General features: G+C 36.7%; 2 protein-coding genes across 6 annotated transcripts in view; both read left to right on the top strand.

The window, feature by feature from the left end:
- The window catches only part of LOC105687332 (transducin beta-like protein 2), a 34,117-nt gene that overhangs the window by 14,090 nt on the left and 1,891 nt on the right, over nt 1–18,136 (top strand). For 3 of the 4 annotated variants that reach the window (XM_012402895.3, XM_012402897.3, XM_012402894.3), the window contains 2 exons: nt 785–1,003; nt 5,877–8,771. In XM_012402895.3, coding sequence (XP_012258318.2) covers nt 785–1,003; nt 5,877–7,540 — 1,883 coding nt within the window. In that variant the 3' untranslated portion in view covers nt 7,541–8,771. Of the gene's footprint in view, nt 1–784; nt 1,004–5,876; nt 8,772–18,136 lie in introns of those variants that run through there. The other variant, XM_012402898.3, reaches the window with a different exon arrangement.
- Nucleotides 9,592–18,076, top strand: LOC105687333 (mRNA-capping enzyme). 2 transcript variants are annotated; one of them, XM_048656026.1, is made up of 6 exons: nt 9,592–11,199; nt 11,276–11,450; nt 14,815–15,285; nt 15,440–16,362; nt 16,430–16,565; nt 16,656–18,076. In XM_048656026.1, the coding sequence occupies exons 4-6, from the start codon at nt 15,440–15,442 to the stop codon at nt 17,379–17,381; spliced, it is 1,785 nt and encodes a 594-aa protein (XP_048511983.1). In that variant the 5' UTR covers nt 9,592–11,199; nt 11,276–11,450; nt 14,815–15,285; the 3' UTR covers nt 17,382–18,076. The 2 variants fall into 2 exon arrangements, with proteins under 2 accessions (XP_048511983.1, XP_020708815.2); XM_020853156.2 differs by lacking the exons at nt 9,592–11,199; nt 11,276–11,450 and having other exon boundaries at nt 14,180–15,285.

Here is an 18,136-nt window from a genome sequence, read left to right as displayed (position 1 = left end):
TAAACGACCCTTCGAACATGAGCTCTTAATTAGCGTCGGCGTTAATCGTCCCAGTCCCTTATTTTCCACCACCACTCCTCAGAAGAAGTACCTACCTACTTTACTCGCTTACACCTAAATGTGAACACCCGGAACTATTTAGAAACCCTATCGCAGTCGCGACAGACGAAACTCGAGTCGTAACGCGCGTTGAAATTATTATAAAAATGTAGAATAGAAAAAAAGTAATCGTTCAAGTTTTCTTTTTCATTCGTTAAGTTTTTTAGTTTCTCCTTTATCGGACAGTGCGAGATCCGAATCGGTAGGGGTTTAATCGTTTCGATTTTTGGGTGCGAAACTTTTTAGGGGTTGGATATAAGTTTTTTTTTATGATCACGTTGGCGCGTTACGTGTACCTCGTATAGTTGGAAAAATAATTGGTAATTTTCATTCGAACGAACGACCGACGACCACTTTTCATGGTCGATGACGTGTACAATACCATGCGCTACTACGAGCCGTTAGCTCATGGACACGTCATTCTTATAAATCGTATTACGTCATTTTTCACGTATACATAATTTATACCGAAATACAATTACTCTGCGTAACATGCAGACGGGACGTAGGAAAATTCCTCGTTTTTTTTTTTCTTTCTCCTCCCAAAATTAACGGTGGTAAAAATAAACCGGGGCAGGAAGTTTCCCTTACCTTTCGCGGCTTATCTTCGCGATTCCCGTTCGAATATTGAACATCGTTTCTATCCGTTCCTTGGTACTTATTGTGTCCTCATTTTATTTTTCAGACGCTAAATTAACGACAAACTCGGATGACCACAAACCCGCGAGTAACGAGACATCGACATCCTCGTCTACCGCAAAACGCGTGAAAAATAAAAAGAGACGAGAAGCACAACAGGAATTCACGCACTCGTGGATGGTTGGTGCTTTAAAGGGTCACGCAGCACCGGTTCTTGATATGGATTATTCCAGCAACGGAAAATTCCTCGCGAGCTGTGCCGAAGGTACGTTTGATTAAAGAAAAATTCACTTCTTTCAGTTATCCTTTGATCGAACAAAATTATATTGGTCATTCCCAATGGGTCAGAGCAACATTTGTCGATTTTTATTTGGCTTTTTATCGTTTTTTTTATTTCTTAGCTTTTTTTTCTTTTCTAACGCCTTGTCTTGCCTGTTTTCAAAAGTTTCCCTTTAAAGGAAAAATAAAAAGAAGGATGAATCTTATAATGCAGAGATGACGCGGAAGTGAACGAGTATAGGCTATCGAAAAAAAAAAAAAAAACTAAAACCAAACAAAAAAAGTATAACTACCATCAAAATTTTCAGTTTAATAATTGTCGCACGTTTTGAGTTGTTGATAAAAAAAATTCGCGCAATGTCGGATGTGAAATTGGGTTGGACACAGCGTGGTGACGAGAAGTGGATATGCTAGTGTGCAATATTTCTATTTCTGATCAATTAACCCAGTCATTAATCACGCGATATCCCTTGTTAACGATAAAGATAACGGCGCGATGCTGATGACGATAAAATATATTTTTCGCTACAGGATCATCGGCTTAAGGTCCGCGCGAACTTTTTTTTATTTCTTGAAAAAAGTTTTATTACGTTTTTTTTTTTTTTTCTCTTTCCATTTCTATTCGGTATCTGGTTTCACCTACTCCGCTCATCGACGTGACTTTTCTTCGTCGGTTTGAAAAATTAATTTTCTTAAACCCCCGACTTACCTGCAATCCAAACGAAACCCGTTACACGATGCGGGTCGCGGGTGTGAGCCTAGGCGATCACCGCGAATTAATTGCCGAATATGTTGATACAATTTTTGACGTACATGCGAATTACGCACCTAGGACAATGATAACGATAACGATAACTTTACTACACTCGACTATGTTACACAGTTCGAAAGTGACTTTGCAAAAATTTTTAAAAGAAAAATAGAAAAGAACGAAAATGATCCAACTCCGTTGTTCTGAATCAGATATTATTATTGTATAATAAATTATTTCATTATCGCTCGATCATTTTTTGATCAAAGATTATCCTCCGTACATACACGTGTACCTTCGTACATATGTATACGTATCGGATTAAGTCCTCATCGAACTGGTGTGCATATAATGAAAAGAAAAAAAAAAAAAAAAAAAGATCAAACATAAAAATCAAATAGTAGCAATATTAATAAGAACATGGCGCCAATCGATAATGTCACTTGGTAATTAATCGTTACTTTTTTGACGTATAATATTGCTCCGATCTTGAGCTCCGATAACGGTGTTACAGTTATTAAAGAAGACAAAAAAAAAAAAATCATTATCATTCGAAAAAGCGAGTACAGCTGCCGCTGCGTTATTCTGTGAGTCTTACCATCGCGCGGAGTCCGTTGATCGCGAAAAGACGCGACCGTGAAATAAAAACTGAGAAGAGAGAAAAAAAGGGGGGAAAAAAAAAAAAATTTCAATTATCATTACCGTCGTCGCAGTTATCGGTATATAGTTGAGGTTTTGATATCCGTGGGCGTCAGTGAATAATATCCGTTTCAATGAGCCGATAATTAGCTATAGATTAGATTTATACGCAGCACTCGATAATGACGAGTGGCTAATTTTCTGAATTTTTTCTCAGCTCTGGAAGATCGAAACGTTCTTTGGAATGCGAGGCGTGACGAGTTTAACGGTTTTGAATCACTCGCTCTTTGTACTTTTTTACGGGTACAGAAGTAGATTGCGCGGATATAATGTAACGGGAACAGGAAATCGTTTCGAGGAAAGGACGCGACGCCTCGTGTGGTTTTTTTTTTTTTTGTTATTTTTTTAATAGTTTCTTTTGTAGCAAGAGGTCATCGCGGGCTAGAGGAGGTGCGGATGAGGATCGGCGTCCATGCGGGTATTTTATCAGGTTATGAGAGAGTGGAGTACAGAGGATATAGTAGCGCTGTCGGTGTAAAGTAACTCGGTCGAGTTGCGGGAATAAGTATAAGGAAGAAAACCGTTATTGGATCGAATGAAATCGGGCACAAGTGAAGAGAGAGTTGAACCAAAAGCGAGTCAAGCTGAGAGTCGAGTCGACGAGAATTTAGCCAAATGTAAAGCAGAGTTTAGTTGTGTTTGTACACCCGCGTTTCGTCAATGAAAGTACAGCTGTAGGTGTAGGTGGTGCGGATCCATCCGAGTCGAAAGGCTGAAGCTCGAACGAGAAGGACAAAAAAAAAAAAAAAACTCCACCAAATCCGGCGTCTTTAAGCATTTTGTCATTTTTTGTACTTTTTTTGTCTTTCTCTTCGAGAGCAAACTTTAAAAATATTAACGTCACACCTACATAGGTGTGTATCACGTGGCCGAACAAGTAACTGAATACGCCGAACGGAAATAGAATTTCGTTCAACGAATCGCGGGGAGTTCTAAACAACCAACAGAAATCAACTGCGGAGTATTTCTATTAATATTTTCCCTATTTTTCTCTCTCTCTCTCTCTCTCTCTCTCCCTCTCTATTTTTTTATTCCCATATATTTTATACATTCGCGATGCACGCTCCCGTATTTCATTCACAAACTGCGTGAAAATAAACTTCACGAGTAAAAGTGAGTGGGACGAAACCCCCGGCGCTCTCGATTGTATCTCGGGTCTCGCGATCCGATCCGTGGATTTTAATTTTCAATCTTTTTTTTTTTTGTCTCTCCAAAAATTTTACAACCATGTCGATTCGAAACGAATGGAAATTAAAGGAGGGGAACATTTTTCATTTATTTATTTTGTCAAACGGTTGCCGATCTTCCGAACGGATACCATTGTACGCGTGCATACGATATCCTGTCCTCGGAGTACACACCGTGTACGTGATTCGCATTGAGTAAAACGAAAAAAAAGCGAGATCCGTTCGGCCGAATCTCCTGCGCGAAAAAATTTTCATTTGCATAAATTATACACGAGATATAATAATAGTTTTGTCGTACGGTTTGCTGGATATTGTTGTGTGTGTAGTAGACGTTCGGCAGCAGCCTCGCGAACATAATCGTTTGGAGGTCGGTCGTTTAGGTACGCGGGGATCGTCCCGTCGACGACTACCGACGACGTCAACAAACGGCTTTCGTAACGAATCTCCGAGGTCGCGATATCGGCGAACTGCAGACCATAATACAAAAAAGGAACGGACAAAAGTCATTGTAAAAAAAAAAAACAACGAACCTTCGATGTTTTAGGAATTCTCTTGTATATTATACGAACCGACCAGTTCGTCATTGGAACGTACGTACGTGTCGTGGCATACCTTGCTCTTCCATCGCGAATTTTTCACCATGAAACGCGCCCGACAACGTGTCTTGCGTTTGAGATAAATTTTTTCTCATTTTTTTTTTCTTCTTTTTTTTTTTCGGTACGCATCTCTCGTGGTTTTCGATTTCTTTTTTCTCTCTCTTCCTCGCGGAGGTTCGGGTGAATAGTTTGCGAATATCTTTTTTTTTCCACACACTTTTCGTCGAGCGATTCTGTAAAGTGAAAAAAAATAATCGTAGTCGAATTTTATCTGTGTAATCGTTCCGTTATTCGAGTGTCAACGATACAGACGGTAATTACTCGTTTACGAAACTCGAGAGTAGGGTCAGCGAACCGTTTCACGTTATTCGACGTATAAAGTGGTATGCGTAAAAGTAGAGAAAAAAAAAAAAGACGAAAAACGAATAAATGGAAATAAAAAATTCTAGTTTGTACCCAAATGCAAATGTAATTTTATATTTGCATTTCGATCGACGGGTGGTGGTGGTTGGTCGGTCGGCTTGGTTGACATTTCTCTCAATCGAATTATGTATCGAGAGGTCAAAGCCTCTGATTTTCAAACTTCCTGCCCGACGTTACGTGTGTAGTGTAGGTACGCATTTACACACGAAATACATCAGGCTGCACATATTTGTCGAAAAGAAGAGAAATAAAAAGTAAATAATTCAAATTAAAACGTTCCAAAGAATAAGGAGAACTACGCTATACAGACACACGATTAATGTACACCGGGTTGAACGCAATTTTTTTAATTTCTTTTTTTTATTTCTGTCTGTACAGCCTGGTGAAGTCGTCGATCTAGTTGATACTAGAAAAAAAAAAAAAAAAAAACCCATTAAATATAGTTCACGGACGATCGAATGTCCGCAAAGTTCGTTGACTGAAAAATTGTCGAGAATCCTTTCCTTTTTTTTCTTTTTCTTTTCGTTTTTTTTTTTTCTTTTCCATTGAGATTAGGCAGAGAACGTACAGAGGAGACACGATTGTAATTCAGACATTTTGAATTTCGTTCTTATATTTTATTTTATTCTTTTAACCCAACGAAACAAAAAAAAAAAGATGATTTTAGAAAATCGCGGAATACTCCAGTGAATCAACTCCGAATAAATAGTTTTTTACTTTCAATTCGAGAAAAGATATATTTTTATTTTTCTTCCGCATGCGCGTGGGGGTGGGTACATATATGGTGTGTGTGCGATTGGTATTTATGTAATTAATTACACGTTTGTATGTAATGATAATTTTTATTAAAAAAATCGACGATACAAAATTGGCGAGTGTATCGGAATGAGAATGAAAAATTTTAACGATCGTTGAATTTGCACGAGTAAATTTTGACCCTGAAAAGAAATAGAAAAAAAACCTTATTTTCTCGCGTCGTTCACTACTCCGCACTCTGCTGCAACGATGACGAAAAAATAAAAAACAAAAAACAAAAAAAAAAAATCAAAGAGATACATTACACAAGGATAGTTAGCTGAAAGAAAAAGAAAAGAAGTTTTTTTGCGCAAAAAATAATGACGTAATAATGTGGACGAGGTGTTGTTTATATGGAATAAAAGGGGAGCGATAATGACGAATGTATATTTTGTGTGTGACATAAAGATTGCGACTTGGCGCCGGAAGAGCTGGACCCTGGCGGCGGCGGCGGCGGAGGTGGAGACGGAGATGAGGAAGTTACCGGAGGACCGAGATCCGAATGTCCTCTGCTCGCCCAACCGTCGAGAAAATTGGGCGGAAAGGAAACGGCCCAAGTACAAACGCCGGTAAAACGCGAGCGCGCGATCCTCAGCCGAAGACAGAGAAAGAATCGAACCAGGACACCGAGGGACGTCGTGAGCCAGAGGACGTGCAACAACGGTAACAACAATAGCAACAATAGCGGTAATTCTAGCGGCGTGGACACGTCGAATTCGAGCCCGAGCAACACCCCACCCGGTGTCAGGAGGAATCGAGGGCCCAACGCCCCCGCGTCCCTCAAGGAGACGGCGAACGGATCGAACGCGGGAACGGGCGGGAACAACGGCGGGAACAAGGTATCCTCCTCGAAGTCCAGGAAATCCCGGAATTCGAACGGAGGGGCAAGAGAGCGTAACGGGGCGAGCAAGATCCACCAGAAACTGAATCTCAGCGACGCCGTCATCGCCGCGTTGATGAGACGCTACGTCCTCAGGGCGGACCAACTGGTCGACATGGGTTACCCGGTCGAGGGGGACTTCTGTCCGGGCAGAGCGGTCATATTCAAGGACGGTTTCAACTTCCGTCAACTGCAGCAGAACCTGGACGCGAACGCCCGCGAGTTCGTTCCCGACGTTGGTAAGAGTTACAGCGAAATATCGGCCTCCTGGAAAGCCGAGAGAGCCGAAAGATCGGAGCTCAGCGGGGACAGCGGTCACTGCAGCGTAAGTTCGTTAGAAAGTTCGGACGGCGAGCCCGAAAGTTCGGACTGCAGCGACAAGGCGTCCGACATAGCCGACGGCACCGACTCCTCCTCGTCCTCTTCGTCCTCCGACTCATTCGCGGGATCATTGGAACGCACCTGCGCGAGATGTTACAGGGGCTTCAACGTCAGTCCGGAGACGGGGGAATACCTGAGCAAGGAACGCTGCGTCTACCACTGGGGCAAACTCCACGACAGAGAATGGCTGTGCTGCGGGGGCGTCGACGTTTCCAAGGGCTGTTCGTACGCGAAGATGCACGTGTGGAGCGGTCTGGTCAACGGGATAAACGGACCGTTCGAAGGCTACGTACGTACGAAACCGCGTAAAACACCACCTAACGACAGTTGTTACGGTATATACGCCGTTGACTGCGAAATGTGTTATACGCTCAACGGTTTAGAATTGGCCAAAGTAACCGTTGTGGGTATAGACGGTCGTTTGGTGTACGACACGTTGGTTAAACCGGAGGCTGAGGTTATCGATTACAATACGAGATTCAGTGGGATAACGGCGAAGGATTTGTCAAAATCGCATAAAACATTGAGAGATGTACAAAGTGATCTTATGGGTTTCCTGAACGCCGACACTATTCTGATAGGTCATGGTCTGGAGAACGATTTGAAAGCGTTGAGGATATTGCACACGACGTGCGTGGATACCGTTATTTCGTTTCCTCATTACTTGGGACTCCCTTACAGAAGGAGTTTAAAATCACTCGCCAGGTCACTTTTGAGACGCGACATACAAACCGGTCATCACGACTCATTGGAAGACGCGAGGACAGCCGCTGAACTTATGTTGTGGCGATTGATAAGAGATTTGTCTTAACGGATATCCCATCACCTGTAAAACCGAGACCGTAATCTTCTTTTTCCTTCCCTTAACTTTCCAACGACAAATGTAGAAGAAAAACAACAAAAATCAAATACCACGAAACGGTAAAAACAGGACTCATACTTATATTTACGGATTGGGACCGAAACGCACTGCAATTACTGTGATATAAAATTCACCCACCAGCCATTCATTATTTCACCTAATATTTTTTTTTTTTTTTTTCTGCTCTTCGGACGCGCTACTACTTTAACTATTTCATCATTATATAAAAACGTACACCTTCGTTCCGCCGTTTTTTCTTTTCTTTTTATTTAACGACCACTTTGTACGTCACACTCTTGATTATTTTTATTTCTTTTCCCCTAATTTGGCAAAATCAATCGAATCTCAATTATTATTATTATTCATTCATTATTATTAATAATATTTTTCCTATCTTCGAATCAATTATAAATAATTGAATCCTCAGTTCCCTCGTCGTCGTTGTTGTTGTTATTATTATTATTACCGGAGTAAATCTTTTTTTTTTTTTTTACTTTTTTTCGTTAACGAGTAATTAGCGTTATCATTAGTATCGTAATACGTAAAAGCGTGTGATTCCTATTTATTAAGTAAACCCTATGTAATTATATATTTAAGCGATAATTATGGACGAACATTATTATACAAATGTATACCCATATAAGTCCCATATACTCTTTTCAGAAACAAAAAGCAAAAAAACTACAAAAAAATGACATTGATAAAACGAACACAATAACTCATCGCGAAGTACGAAACAGCTATTTTCACGATCATTACTATCATTAATACTTTCATCGTCATTATTATTATTCTTATTATTATTATTATCATTATTACTATTATTATTATTACTATTATTATTAAAATTACACGCGTTTCGTGTAAATAATATGGAGATTATTACGCGTATAGGTATACTTGTTATCGTTATGAATCATTTGTGATATACAAAGATATTATGTATCTGAAGAAAAAAGAAAACAGAAAGAATTGCCAAATTTCTGACAGAAAAAACAGGAACAGAGAGAGAAAGAGAGATGTTGAAAGAGGAAGAAAAATAGAAGAGTATAAAAAATGAGGTAAATTTAATCAATAGACCGTCTCAAAAATCCAATTCGCCGCAGTATAATAATTTGATATAATGATACGAAAAATTGAATGTAGGTACATACGTACGTACGTTGCGTAGAAAAGAAGTGAAAAAAGAAACAGAGAAGGAAACGGAAGATGAGAGATGGAGACAGGAAAGAAAATAAAACTAATCATTTGCAAAGTTTTTTGATTTACGTGTAAATTATAATTACCATATGTACTGGATTGTAGGTAGCCATGTTATATTACTCGCGTGTTTGGTGAAAATAATACCTAATTTCTTGCGAAGAAACCGAAAGTAAGAAAACGAAAACGAAAGCAAACAAAAAGCAAAGTGATTTTTTTTTTTTTTTAGGTACTTAAGTTCATTACGTATCCTCTCGATCGAGTACCTGTGGATTATCTTTAGATTAAAATTCTTTTATCGTAATTTTTACTATTATTATTATTTTTTGTTTGTTCTTCATCGTTCTCGATTAATTTAATTTAATTCAATTTGCTTTGATTCGATTCAGTTCATAATAATCATTATGAACGGCATCTTCATTATAATAGTAACAATAATAATTTAAATCTTATCACCATTTTACATGGATCATTAGTAATATTATTTTATACTAAAATTATAATAATTGATCGTAGAATCTTAAAAATAAGCAGAAAAAAAAACTACCTTTATTATAAATGAATACTATTTAATAAGTATACACCTGCTACATAAACCATCGTGGTATTAATTGATTGATATCAATTAATTAATGTGACACGTAACTTATATAAAAACATTGAGTAATAAGCGGTTTAATATTATTATGCCTATTATTATTATCAGTAATACTATTAATATTATTGACGTGTAATTTCAACAATTTTAATTACAAATTCAAGTTTTGTTTTTTAAACTTTCAACGAGTCGAGTTCGTATTGTTCTTTTTTTTTATTTTCCTTTTAATAATAATTATCATCATCATCCACTAATTATTTATTTCTCATTTGATTATTAATAATTTTCGTCCTTTTTTTCTTTTTCTTTTCTTTTCTTTTCTCTTTCTTCACATATCAGAGCCACTCGTGAGGAAATAAATATTAAATGAAAATAAAAGAATAAAATAAAAAATAGCAATACCTCACGCCAATGAAAAGCAATCAACGAAGAGCCTTGCAAAATAAAATTATTAATGTAAGAAATATTGGGGTGAATTGTGTGTGAGAGACAGAGAGAGAGAGACAGAGAGAGAGTGACCGGGTTAAAAGTTAATAAAAAAGATGAGTAGAAAGCAAACACAGTTGGTATATACCTATGTATATATTGTACATCTATACATACATATAAATTGTTATGTATGTACGTAATGTATAAACTTGTGATGTTTTGAATCGTATAAGGTACATATTTAATGGAAAAAATTAAAATGAAATTAGATGAAAGAAACGAAAGAATATTGATTAAATGAATAGAATTTTGTAACGAATAAAAAATGTAAAAAGAGTTATCGACCAGAGATCTTTGTACTGGTTTAGTTATTAACGCGAAGTTTGCGTGACCTCTTTCTCATTCTTCTCTTTCTTTTTCTTTTCCTTTTTCTACTGCTCTTCGCAATTTACATACCTATTTACGTGTATGTACTTTGAAATAATGTCATGATTAATTAGCTGTTCAAATGACTAAATTTTCTACGTGCACATTTTTTTTCGCTTTTCTTTCCGTTTATTCTTATTTATTTGCTTTCTTCTCTTACCCCAAAACACAGTTTCCAATTCTGTCATGTAATTGTACTACATGTAGATATAGTATAATTGGTAAAAAAAAAAAATTACAAATAGATCAATTAATCAATCAATGAAATATAATGGGAAAGTAATTCCGTTGGATTCCTAAGAGAATTTTCGTACTTTTCCAAAATCCATTGCATAAAAAAAGAAGCAAAACTATTTCGAAGAAAAAGTTAGAAAAAAACCTAAGCAATATTTACAGTGCCTATGTATAACATATACATAATTACAAATGTATATATGTATACAAAATTATATCAATAACAGCAACAAAAATAGAAACAGAAGACAAACAACAAAAACTAGACAAATATTTTCATATATTTGTATACAAAAAAGTCATCAAATAAATTAAATAATTAATCCAATCAACTGATTCAAAAATAATTAATCAGAATATTATTTGCTTCAAACATGCGTAATGGTATGTACAAGAATTTAATAATTTGCAACAATCAATCGATCGCTACTCAATATAAATTCATAGAATAATAATAATAATAATAATAGTGATAATAATAATAAAAATAAAAATACTATTAATTGTATTCGCATACTATCTATATACTTATACTCGTTGAAAGGAAAAGAACAAAATCAGAAAAAAATTTTTTAAACGATTGTAATTTTCAATGTACTCAAACACATCAAAATGTCCCATTCCTGCAAAAATATGTGTATTTGTAGAAAAAAAAAGCTTTCTTTCAAAAATAGCGCAGCGCAGCTTGTACGACTTTGTGGTACCTATGTGAAAAAAAAAGGTAACGATGATTACAGTAAACTTTCTTTGTCGTTATCTATTTTAAAAAAAGTTTCTTTGTCTTTATTTTTAAAAAGGTGCAGGGGAGAATAGTAGAAAAAAATAACGAAGAACTGACCACCGACAAGAAAAGGAAATAGAACGAAAAAGGAGAGAGAAAAAAAAAATGAAATGGAGAAATATTAGAGATCTGCTTATAGGCGAGTGATCAATGATCCTGCGGGAAAAGAGGATCTTGTGCTTGAAATGCAGGTATATTATACGTTGCAACTATAACCACATAGGTGAAATCGTGTCTGTGAAATTATCACGCGTTCCAGATTCTCGCTGCGATCTATGGATCATCGATATATGATTCGTGATAATGATGACAATTTATAGTTTATTTGAATTCGTCCAGTTTTGTGGGGAAAATTTTTTTTTTCGTTTTTTCCCCATCTTATGTAGGTGTATTTTCGAAATGATAATTATATAGTACGTCACGTACCGTAGTACACGTATAAATGCGTTACGTAGATCGTAAAATATTAGGCACAGGGTTGAAACTAATGATAATATAAATAATACATCGACACGTAGAAGCCATTAAAATCAACCCTTTTTGGTAAACGTACAAAAGCTCACGTATCGCGTTTCCTGCGTGCAGCCCATTATTACTACGTTATTGTAACGTACATTTATCGATATATTCATTACGAGATCCGAAGTTCGAAAGTTTAAAAATTGACTAATATTCATTGAAGTTAAATCGAAGGAATTATGATAATTGCATAACGGATAAATCGAATAGATTAATGCGAAGAGTGAAGAAGAAAAAAAATAATGCGCGTCGCGGATCTGCATGCGGGTAGAAAATCGATGTGGGTTAAATTATAATCAGCTTAGGTATACGTACACAAGTTTTGTTCAAACTTTCCAACGTTAAAAAAGTAAGATCAAAATAAGAATAAAACGAAAAAAAGGATTAAATTAGTAAAAATTCCGTCGTAATAATTAAGACGTTATCATTATGTTTGGAATCGTATATGGATATACTTGTACGCTTACGCTATACATACGTATACCGTATATCACGTACGCGTATAATTGTTGAAAAAAGAAGAGAAAAAATGATAAAAAATTGAGGAGAAAATACTACTACAGTTTAATGGATCTACTTTCTTGAAAGCGACTTCGCAAACGATCGATATATTTATACTTATATTTATGCCATATACATATTTACCCAAGAATTACTATGTAATTTGAGTCATTTGAGTGCTGCGCACCTCACACTACGTGTTGTACAAACTCGTATGGGATATTTCTAGGTCAGTTCGATTTTTTTTTTTTTTAAATTGATTCAATTTTTCTTTTGCTTTTTCCCTCCCATTATCTGCATGTCATTATCTTAATTTTTGTCATTTTATAAATTTTCATATACTTTCTTTTTTACACTTGCGAAAAAATATTCATATATATATATTTTCAGCGAATGGAATTAAAAATTTGCGAGGGTCGGGACCCATTACGAATTGACGAGAAATATCTTGTGTATATAATACACATTGTATTTTGCACATACAACTCTCCCACATATGGCGAAGGAGGCGCCGTAAAATTATCGGTGCTTTCTCTTTCCCGTCTGACGCTTTTTTATTCTTTTTATTATCCAATTTTTTTTCTTCACCTTCTCTTCATCTTTCTCTCGAAGAAAGAGAGATTTACCTCACCACGCGGACCGAATTTTACTTCTTTACTTGTACTTAAGACACTCACGACGTGCACGTGAATTACACATTTAATTCGTTTTTAATTGCATACATTATCATTGTTATATTCATTAAGATTATGGATCTCTCAATTGTTGATCGTTATCGTGCGTAGGATCATTATTTTGTTTAGTTTATACTCCTTTTTCCTATATTTCTTTTTCTTTCTAATATACTTTCATTTTTTTAATTTCTCCTCCCAAATAATAGGCAGGTATCTATATTAAATACAGATAGGTAATGAATTACTCGATGTAGGAAATATTTGGTTTATTTATTTTTTTTCTTTTCATACACTTTAATTTTGAATCGCGCATGCGAATTATCGTATATCCGAAAAATTATTTGAAATGTAGATCGCGGAGAGAAAAAAATGTTCAATATAATTGTAACGGGTCATCGTATATATCCGACTTATTTAAATGACAATATTATGTTTAAAAATATATCGTAAATTTATAAGCACGTTGAAAACGCACATTGATCATTAAGCGCGCATATACATATGTGTCTGAAATAATATTATGATCAAGTTATCGATCGAAACGATGATAATAACGTCGATACGCGTATCATGACTGATGTTCGGATATTATTATTTATAACAATTCGTTAGAAGCCGTTTGTGAGTAAAAAGAACAAATGGGTAACGAAAAAGATCTAATGCACACGGTGCCAGGGAAACAGAGTGGGTTTTGTTATGACCACTTGAAATCCGAATCTTTTATTTATAAATTTTTAACGTATATGAACAACATATGAGAAAATTGTTTCTTTTCTACGCGTTTTGCGGATGTCAAAAAACGTAGAGAATAAGAAAAGAACGGAATAGAAAATCCATGTCTCAAACGCCATAGTTTCAACTTATTGCCAGTCTCGATCGACTTTATCTACTGCAATTATTATTAGTATTATTTCAATTGATCGGCTATCATGATTTCAGTCTTCTGACAAATCGTAAAATCAATTATTTTTTAATTTTTTAAAATTGTTATGAAACAAATAACCAATTCAAACACCTAACCACATGCGCGTATAGCTAAAATTTTAATGACATTAAGCCATTGAGATTATATAATGATAGAACACAAGGAAGAAAAAAATCTTTCATCAACAATATGCGGAAAAGATTTTTTTTCTTTTTCTGGGTTTTTTCGGTTACGTGGCCCGTCTTTTTTTATTTGAAGTACAAATTTTGTTTTTAGAGTAATAAAATAAAATTTTTAATCACATCCTGGTAAGTGGATGTATTTTTTTTGTTCACAAAATATTTTATAGCCTTGTTTGATTATTTGTTGATTTCTTTTTTCAATAATTGAACGCTAACGATTTTAGACTCGAGTCACAGAAAAGTCTTCCTTAGATTTCTATTAATTTTTTTTTGTCCTTCTCCCTCAAGCTGAACGATTTTCTGTTTGCGTAAATGATTTTTACGCTTATAACTTTAAGCAAACATTAAGTTTGTACATAATCTGTATTAGATCGCCTAACAAACCAAGTGCGGCGATGTCGTGTATATTGCGTAAGAATCTCGTTTCTTGTCTATTTTTTTCTCACACGTAAATATCGTTCCTACGCTGAATTACGTACATCAGTTGGTCGATTTTTTCTCTTTTCTGTAAGTTTAATGAAGAAGAAAATTATAAATTCAGAAAAATGATCCTTCGCGTTTTCATAACGCAGTTTTATTATTTTCTTAATTACTTTGATTTGAGTCCACGATTTTTGAAGAAGAGTATCCTAGGAAATGTAAAATAAATTATGTGTGAGAATTTAAAAAAAATGACAAGAAACTCTGGAATACGCATTACTGTTTTTTGAATTTCGTAACATTTTTTAATTATTTATGCTTGCCCCACCTACAGAATTTCTGGGGTAGTTGGTGAGGATCGGCCCTCTGACGCCAAGGGGTGATACTTTTTTGCTACTTGCTGAAGAGAAAAAGAAAGAAAATGGCGTAATGCGGAGACGTGACGGTGACGGAAAGTGCACACGGGAATTTTAAGAGAAGGCAATTCGTCCAGCCGTTTTCCTTCGCTGTCAGTTTGCGTTATATCGCGTAACTCGTGTAATTTATTTCTGCACTGAAATAGAAAAAGTGTTGGAAAAAGTGATCTAACGTGTGACGATATGAGTTCAATGAAATAAAATCCGTGGGTCGGTTTTGATCGGACCACTAAACGGAGGTCGTAAAATCGATCGAGAGCAAAGGCTCTCTTTTATAAATTTTAAATAGTGGACCGTCGAAACTAGGTTATATTATGCTGAGCTTATGTTGACCTGTATGAGGATATTTCCGACGGTATAATTAATTATAAAACGCCGTTTCCAGAAAGGTAAGTTCGACGTTTCGTGTTGATAACATTGCTCAACAAAAGTTACAGCTGTTTTTTTTTTCTTAAACTCATTTCATTGGAGGTAGGCACTCCGCAACTAACCTGAAGTTAAAGTTCGATACCTTAATAATGAAAGTCATAATCTTTAACGCAGATGTCAAATTGGAACGACGCAAGATCAGATCCTGGCCCGATCCCAGCTAGATGGCTTCATTGTCCAAGAAAGGCGGTGAAATTAATACAAAATAAATTCTTGGCATTCAAAACACCACTTTCATCCAGTTATGATGGCCAAGTACCCGAGAGCTGTCGTTTCGACATCAAAATGCTTTTTGACTCTCTTAAAAGCCAAGAGATAAAATTAGGCCTCTTGATAGACCTCACATATACATCAAGGTTCTATGACAAGCGAGCCGTTGAGGCAAACGGATGCAGATACCTCAAACTGCAGTGTAGAGGTCATGGGGAAACTCCATCTGAGGAACAGACTCGAACATTTGTTCAAGTCTGCAAGAATTTTATAGCCCATAACCCACTTGAAATTATCGGCGTTCACTGCACCCACGGTTTCAACAGGACGGGGTTCCTTGTGATAAGTTACCTCGTCGAGAGCGACGGAACAAGCGTAGATGCGGCATTGGCAGAATTCGCTAACGCAAGGCCACCAGGAATTTACAAGGAAGATTATATTAAGGAATTATTTCGGAGATATGACGACGTGGAGGACGCTCCTCAACCTCCTGTACGGCCTGCTTGGTGTCTCGAGTACGACGACGGAGATGTAGAGAACAGGGGCGACGGACCTAGCGCAGAATCTAACGCAAATAGCAGAGGCTCTGGGAAAAAACGGAAACGAGAACACAAGCACAGCAATCCCACATTTATGGCTGGTGTACCGGGAGTCACTCCCGTTACCGAACAGTCAAAACTTTCCGGAATCCAACGCAGGGTTCAGGAAATGTGCGGCTGGGAATCTTCCGGCTTTCCTGGGTCGCAGCCCGTCTCTATGAACACCGCTAACATCAAACTGTTGCACGAGAAACCCTATCGAGTCTCGTGGAAGGCCGACGGTACCAGGTTGGTCGATTGCCTGCACCCTCATACTTCCGTCATTTTGCCTTTCTAACCCAGACCATTTACTCAGGTACATGATGTTGATTCAAGCCGATCGAGAGGTATTTTTTATCGACAGAGATAACTGCATTTTCCAAGTCGATGGCCTCACCTTTCCTCACCCCATGGACACCAAGCGTCTCCTCAGAGATACGCTTCTCGACGGGGTAAATTTCCTCACCTTTCAAACAATTTCCAAACGACGTACATTATCCGGTTTGAATCCACGTTAATTACATCTTCTCCGATATTTTCAGGAAATGGTAATAGATAGAGCAGAGGGTAAAGAGTATCCGAGGTACTTGGCTTACGACGTGGTCTTCTATGACGGTAGAGACGTGAGTAAGCTATCTTTCTTTCCTGACCGCTACAGCATCATTGAGAGAGAAATAATGGGCGGAAGACATAGAGCATTGAAAGAGGGAAGGTTGCGGAGAGAACGGGAGCCCTTCTCCGTCAGATTAAAGCAGTTCTGGGATGTGACGCAGGCCCCTAGTTTGCTAAGTGAAAAATTTGCCAAGCAGTTGGGCCACGAACCGGATGGACTAATATTCCAGCCGGCTAAAGAGCCCTACAACCCCGGTGCGAGCATAGAAGTTCTCAAGTGGAAACCTCTGTCCATGAATTCGATCGACTTCAGGCTTCAAATTGTAACCGAGAATGGGAAGGGAATCCTGCCGAGAAAAATCGGAAATCTTCACGTCGGCGGTTATGAACCACCCCTTGACCAAATGAAAATCACCAAAGAAATCAAGGGGTTGCACAACAAAATTATAGAATGCAGCTATAAAAACGGCCAGTGGGTCTTCATGAGGGAGAGAACGGATAAGTCTTTTCCCAATTCCTACGACACTGCTATAGCGGTGTCTCAAAGCATCCGTGACCCTGTCACCACCGAAAAATTGTTCGATTTCATTAACAGGCACAGATTTGTTGAAGATGACGCCGACCGAATGCCTCCACCAAAAAAGATACGAAGTTGACAGAATACTAAGACCAACATCGCGTTATTCGAATTCGTTATTCTCTTCACTCTAGAGCGACAATGTTCAATTCTGGAGCATTTTGCGACGATCGATTGCCAAAATTTTGTGTTGGTTAAAATATTTATTCTCCACCGCTATCCTAATGGCCTGGAAATTTACTTTGGGAAGAAGGGGGTGAATATAAGTATACTAAATAAATTCATTAGTTACCTAGAATAAATATTTTCGATTGTTTTAAATCGTAGAATGAAAATTCGTCGAATCTATGTGACATATAAAGCATATCCGACTGTGTTTTATCAAGGTTTTTGCCATTTCAGTTGATGTGACTTCTGAGAATCAATTGTTAGAATTATTCGATTTTTTGTTGATAGAAAATTAACACCAACAAAATATAAATATGTACCAATTAATTTTTTTCTTTTTGGTAGAAATAACGCGTGAATATTTTCATCTGCGGTTTTTTTTTCTTTTTTTTTTCATTTTTTTCGTGCGAATTAATCGTTTAGCATGTAGGTAATATCGTCTTTGATTTTTTCTCATTGTAATATTTTTTACGGAGAAAAAACTAAACGAAAATCATATTTTTGATTTCCTTTTATCCAGCGCCAACCATTTTGGGACTTAATGTACCATAATTTGTTCGAGCGGCGTATGTATTATACATTCTTAAATACAATAGACTAAAAGTGCCTCAAGTTATTCAATCTGCCCTCATTTTCAAGTCCCAAAGAAAGAAGAAGAAAAAGAAA

This window comes from Athalia rosae, chromosome 5 (genome assembly GCF_917208135.1).
Source record: "Athalia rosae chromosome 5, iyAthRosa1.1, whole genome shotgun sequence".
NCBI classification, from domain to species: Eukaryota; Metazoa; Arthropoda; class Insecta; order Hymenoptera; family Athaliidae; genus Athalia; species Athalia rosae.
Note: the sequence above shows the minus strand (reverse complement) of the source record. Positions and strands in the feature narration are given on the sequence as shown.

Excerpts from the sequence above, each read along its gene's own strand:
- LOC105687333 (XM_048656026.1), top strand. The coding sequence starts at position 15,440 with ATGTCAAATTGGAACGACGCAAGATCAGATCCTGGCCCGATCCCAGCT. Across the intron at positions 16,363-16,429 it reads TGGAAGGCCGACGGTACCAG|GTACATGATGTTGATTCAAG; the intron begins GTTGGTCGATTG and ends CCATTTACTCAG. Across the intron at positions 16,566-16,655 it reads GAGATACGCTTCTCGACGGG|GAAATGGTAATAGATAGAGC; the intron begins GTAAATTTCCTC and ends CGATATTTTCAG.